This window comes from Diorhabda sublineata, chromosome 1 (genome assembly GCF_026230105.1).
Source record: "Diorhabda sublineata isolate icDioSubl1.1 chromosome 1, icDioSubl1.1, whole genome shotgun sequence".
NCBI classification, from domain to species: domain Eukaryota; kingdom Metazoa; phylum Arthropoda; class Insecta; order Coleoptera; family Chrysomelidae; genus Diorhabda; species Diorhabda sublineata.
In genome coordinates, this window is record NC_079474.1 from 27,807,962 (window position 1) to 27,814,641 (window position 6,680).

At 28.5% G+C, this 6,680-nt stretch overlaps 1 protein-coding gene across 1 annotated transcript; it reads right to left on the reverse strand.

Annotated features, from left to right (window-relative positions):
- Positions 1 to 4,299, reverse strand: LOC130448238 (CDGSH iron-sulfur domain-containing protein 2 homolog). Its single transcript, XM_056785521.1, has 3 exons — positions 4,073 to 4,299; positions 3,313 to 3,542; positions 1 to 291 (listed from the first exon to the last, which is right to left on the reverse strand). The coding sequence occupies exons 1-3, from the start codon at positions 4,167 to 4,169 to the stop codon at positions 208 to 210; spliced, it is 411 nt and encodes a 136-aa protein (XP_056641499.1). The 5' UTR covers positions 4,170 to 4,299; the 3' UTR covers positions 1 to 207.
- Between the last annotated feature and the right edge of the window lie 2,381 nt (positions 4,300 to 6,680).

A 6,680-nucleotide genomic window follows, 5' to 3' on the forward strand; every position in this document is an offset into this window, starting at 1 on the left:
GGGAATTGTGTATGTAAATATAAGCAATCTAGTTGTTTTTTTGTTGTATTTAAGAAAAACATTATTACATGTATTTTGAATAAAGAAGACAAAATTTAATAGTTTCAATTCATAATATTAAACAAAATTAGACTTATTCATAAAATTACATACTTAAAGACATTTTCCACTACACAAATGAACTGCTTTGCATAACTACTATGTATTTCATTTCTTGCTTATGATCAAAGGTCCAACGTTGTCTCCTTCTCGTTTGTTGTGGCCATTGTGGCTGCCATCACAGTAAGGCCACTAGAACCAGAATGAAATCATTATTCAGATACATTATATTAATGATAAGATTTAAGGCAAGAAAGTCTGGATTATTTTATTGTTTGTTTAAGTAAAGAGTGAAATGATTATTTGGATAGTTGCAAAAGTTGAGATTAAAGATAGAAAACAGAAATATCTATTTTGATATAGGAAGAATAAATGATAAAAATTTGAGTCAAATGAACGAATATTACTATAAAGAAAACTCAGCTGATTAAATATGCATAGGAGGTCAAGTTAATGATCATCATTTATTAACTATGGTCGTTTCTAATCTATTTCAATAAGAACTGTTGCCAATAACTTGAAAATAAAAGTCAATAACAAAAGATTATTACAGGAAAATATACTACAAATACAAAGTAATATAAAATAATGAGTATGAAAATACAAATGAAACAATTGACGCTTTTAAAAAATTTTGGGGCAATAATTATTTTTTTCTTTTTTTATACAATGAAAAGCACAACCACGTTCTGTACTCTATCAGTCTTAATTGGTTATTTATGTTTTAATGCATCATATCTTATATATGGTTGCTTTTTTTGTTGTATAAAAGTTCTTTGTTTATAACTTTTGTAATTTTTTGGGCGCATTTTCAATTTTTTCAAAAGCTTTCTACATGCGATTACAAATCTAATGACATCTCAACCATATTTTTAGGAGCCTGTGAAAAAGTTTTCAACTAAAAAGTACTTGTTGACTGGACTATTAGTAAAATTGTGAAAAACAAGATGGAAATTTCAAGAAAAACTAAAATGACAGTACTCAAAAAACCTGGATACTAGAAGAGCCAAATACAAACTCACAAATAACACATCCAAGGGCAGTCATAGGAGTTCTAGGAAAAACAGAATAAAGAACAAAGAAATAAGTGCAATACCCAAAATAAAGTCAATTTTAGATAAGAGTGAACGTTGAAGAAATATAAATATTTGAACAGGCTACCCACATTACATCAAGATTTGTAAAAATAATTATTAAATATCTGTTGTTTGTATAGTTATGAAAGTTTCAGATTATATATATGTAATAACATATATCATTGACGCTTTTGCATCTTATCTTTTGTAGTGAATGTAAAACTAAATATTATATTTGGTATATGTTCTTGAATAATAAGTTAATGTAACATAATTAATAAAATAATTTTAAAAATACATCAGGGCTTTAGCAGTGATAGCAAAACTATGTCCCCTAGGTCATAGGTTTGTAACATTATAGAAGATATTAAGCCTTTTTGATTGAAAAAGACAATAGTTCTGATGAATTTTCCCATATACATTTGTTAATATTTAATTTAATGATTTTATACGACATTACTCAGCATTTTAATGAACTGAATAAAACATTTCAAAGACATGGACTAATCGTTTTTATGATGTATGAAAAGATTAAAATATTTATGACTAAACTTTAATCTTTACCAAAGATTTGGAAATGAGTGTAAATTACAAAAACATTTCCAAAACACAATACAATAAAAAATCATTTAATCATTATTCAGGAAATAAAACAAGCATTTGAGGAGAAAATCCATGAATATAAAACGTTGGAAAATATATTTGACTTTATTTTATATCCACACAAAATGAATTAAAACAATGGAATTAACCTAAAGTATGTAGCTAGGTATCTATAATTTAAAGATGGAATTAGTTGAACTTTGAAACATCATAGTGTGGAAAACAAAATTTGAAGACTTGATTTTGAAAGTAAAAGGAAAAATGTCTGAAAGTAGTGTAGATAATATTGATCCCACAGTAAAAATTGAAAATATTATATTAAACATATGGGATTCATTACCAAATAATTTTGTATCAATGAAGAAACTTTCAAGAGACTCGTTTAATGATGTTTGGGTCCACATATTTGGGTGAAAATTTGTTTTTGTCAATGAACTTTATGAGATCTTCAAACAGAAATAGACTGAATTACCTGCAAAATAGGATAAATTAATGATCTTAAAATATGAACCAAATATTCAAAAGTTGTCTGAAAATAAACAGCAACAAATTTTTATATGAAATATATATTGTATGTGATTTTCTTTATTCCTTCTTCAATCAATTACTTAGTGCGGGAACTAAACAAATAATGATCAAAATTTTACCCACTTCTAAAAAAGGTATGCCATCACTGGGCTATAGCCTAGGGTGGCAAATTTTGATAAAATGTAAAAAAATTACTCCAACAAGTAGCATTTTCATTATTAATAATCAAATTGTGTTATCAAATAGTTTTTTTGAATATAAGCAAATTACAAAATAATAAATTTAAAATGACCCCAATCTTGATTATTAATCCTACCTAAGTTTTTCTATTCATTTGCTAATTGATTAATGTAGTGACATCATATTTTATGGTAAAAATAATATCAGTAACTATAAGAAGCATAAGTTTGATGATAAGAACTCAACCCATTTGATTTTAGTTTCATTACTACAAGCTTTGAGAGGCCATCTTACTGCAATCGACCTGCCACGGTGCCAAGTAAATCTACACAGTCGTCATGGGGGAAAGGTGTAAATTATAGATATCCCAGGGGAGGTATATCTTCAAATCAGCCTCTGAAATACATATGTAGTTGTAGTAGAACTTTTAGTTTGAGTATTACTTATTAACCCCACTGAATGTGACATGAGCAAATATAAAGGATAAAGTAACAAAAATCTGAGAAACTGGCAAATTAAAAAAGACATTTGAAATACCCCAGAGATATTAGACAGAAAAAATTCAGTTTAAAAAAATGTGTCCATTTTTTACATCTCTACAAACATAACTTATACTCTTTAATAGTACAGGGTTTCTTGGGATCCAGCATCTAAAGACAAGTTATATATTGGTTCAAATATGTAATTTGACAAACCATTGATTGTTTATGGATTTGTACACACCTTACTGTTTAGATACCCCCAAAAGTAGTGTATGATCTGAAGACTGTAGTGATCAACCCAGGACCCAAACATACTATAATAACTGAAATGTTTAAATACTTACATTTTTACTTCTCCAGCATCTACAGAATACTGCCTTTTCAGCAATATCTTCTACATCTACAGAATCTACAACTTTATCACTCTTTTTTAGAATAGAAGGATTTACCAAATTTCCTTTTTGATCACAAGAGCCAGCACCACATCTGCCTTTAGGACAGAATGCTAAATATGACATATAAGTAAGACCAGCAACTGCAGCTGTAGGAGGGACGAGAGCCAAAAAGTCTTTAACTATAAGAATTGAAAAAGTATTAAGATAACATTTGTTACCTGTTATTCAATTTAGACGGGTTTCAGAATATATTTCAAAATTATATCAATTTCAACTAGGTTCTCTTTATGGTATTGTTTAAATTAACATTTAAATACGTTTATACAATTGAGTGGAGTCAATTTCGATTATTAGATTATTGAAATAATGGCTATAAATAATAAGCAGTTATTTTTAGAAGATAAATTTACCTACTTGTTCAATATTTGCATATTATGAAAAGGCTTATGTAATAAATCAACTAATTATTAGTTATTTAATAAATTTATGCTGTTATTTGCGTTCAATGAAATAATAAAAGATATAATATTATTATTAAAATCTTAGTACTGTCGGATTTTTAAGTCGTAGGTAACAATATCTGAATGGCAAATAAAATATATTAAATTATACACCTACTAGAGATTTGTGTACAAACTTAGTGAACTTTGTATAGAGTAGAAAGAATAAAATTAATAACCTTGACGATTAAATGGAGAATTTCACTTACATCCTAACCTAAACCATCCTCCTAACGAATCTGGAATAGGTAAATTAGTTAAATAAACTGGAAGAGCTTCTTTAAATATATACGCAAAAGGCTGCATTTTTATAAATTAAGTTGACACAATCAACTTGGATAAAATAAAAAATTATCAAATTACGATTAAATTCCAACAGAAATATCACACTTTCACTTCCCTTCTTCCTAACGTCAAAGTCAAAATAATTGTCAAATTGTCTAATTACAGTTTCCTTTTCCTTAGATCATATGAGGCTTATAACATTGAGTAGTTACTTTATGTTCTAAGATATGACATTTGTAAATTTATACGTATTTACATTGGTTTATTGCATACACCAATTATAAATCATTTACGGTGTTATAAATTTAATTATGAAATTATAATTGTCAATAATATTTTCGCACTTTCGGTTGAAAATTGGTAATACAACGCTGAAATTTATCTATTGAACACAAAATGTTTTGAACGCTATAGGTACTATCACAGAACATACCCTAAGGGGCATGTTTTGTGGGTACCATTATGATTTGGTAGAAGAACGTGGCTTAACAACAGGCGGAGTAATATATATGTTGTCTAGCTAGTAGGAACTCGTAGAAATCCCATAATTATTGTTACTTTATTTCCGTTATAAATTCAAATAATTTTTTTCTGAAAATTTTTTCATTTGGTTTTCAATTTTGCTTGGCAAAAATGTAACAATTTGAAAGCAGTTATACAAAAATTCGCAACATTATTTGACGATGACGAACTATATTGTTTAAAAATATTTCAAACACAAAAAGGTTTTTATTAAGAAACAATATTCATTGGCTCGTATCTCAGAAACTAATGAGCCCATAGATGATTGTGCTTAAATATTTCTCAGCAAACATTTTCTATATAAATTTTTTATATTAAATTAAACTAGACTATTTCTATCTACCTTTCTATTCAACCCCCTTGGTGTAATAAATACCCATTTTGAAAATCATAACAAAGACATGGTGTTCTTGATGGACACTTGCATCATAAGGTTAACAAAGGTTTAAATTATAATATGGCGATATTCATACTGAACACACTGTTCACACCACCACTACACCAACACTCACTATTACACTGTCTGACGCGCGTTTCTATAACCAAGTTATCGTCTTCAGAGATTGAAGGTAAACTGTTAACAATTTAGTGGTGGTGTCAACAGTATATTCAGTAAGTTTAAATTATCATTAAAGTAAACCACCGAAATCGGGGAATTAAACTGATTTAATCTTTAGTTAAACAGTTTCTAACCTATAATGTATGTAATTTTGTATTGAATAACACAGCAGAAACAATAATTATCAATTTAGGTATTTTACAATATTATTGTCTCTGCTTCCATTATTAACAAGACATTTTTTTGATTTACTGTAAAAGTAAAAGCTGTAAAAGTATGATAGAGCGGACCATTACACAAATATAGATTTCACTTATTATGAACATTTTGGAACAAATTAAGGATAGTCTCGAGTCAAACACATGTATTAGGGAGGCTTATTCTGAGTTTATGCAGAAAAAAATAGAACAAAATATCATAAATAAAAAATAGTTAATCTCAGTTGGTTTCCATTTATCCAATTTCTAATAATTTCCTGCTGCCTACATATTTGGGTTTTTGATTACTCCTTTTATGTTAGTAGAGCTACTTCTGCCATGGTATTGCACAAGAAACTCTTAAAATAGAAAAAATAAACACGAAAAAACTGCTTGTATAAAATACGGTGCAAGCGATTATGATTTAAACCGCTGTTTGAATTTCAACATTCTGTTATTTTAAACAGTGGATTAGAGATTACGGTGCAAGTGGGCATAAGAGGATTAACAATTTTCTATTAACACACTCTTTATTTTTGAACCTTAAAACTTGAAGTAAAAGCATGGAAGTAGGGAAGGTTAGATAATTTTTCCATGCTTCAATGCATAGTATAAAATTCGTCTGTTGCAGATTTAAGCAGCTCGCGTCCAAGGGTACGGAAAACTTGTTTTGCATCGGAATTATGACGCGCAGTGCAAAAACCACATTTTATAAGTTTAATTACACAGAATGAAATATAAACACTGTTCAATAGTACAAATACATCTTTATACATCATTGATACAGATGCATCTTGAACGTTAACAGAAACCAGTGGCGGCTGGTGGTAAAAATTTTAGCTGTTGAAATGATGGTTGAATCACTTCAATTTTCAAAAATATCCTGAATAACTTGAGGATATTTAACACTACCAGTAACATAAACATGTTGAGGGATTGTTCTCTAAATTAAAAAATGCTTCGAGGCTCATCAAGAGTTTTATTCAAATCAGCAGAAAAATTTATGTTCAACTAATATGCCACGATTTTAATAAAAAAATACATAAGATAAATAAAGTCTCAAAATAGTTTGTAACACCTTTTCGATACTCTGTTTGAACTTATTTGCTTGCCAGATTTTTAAGAGTATTTGTGAGAGGTGTACATACGAGACCTTTTACCTAAATTATGCCTTGGGAAACATTTCTTTTCGGGTTAGTTAACTTATCGCTTTCATCATGTCTACGGAAAATCAATTCAAATGCCTCGCAATGA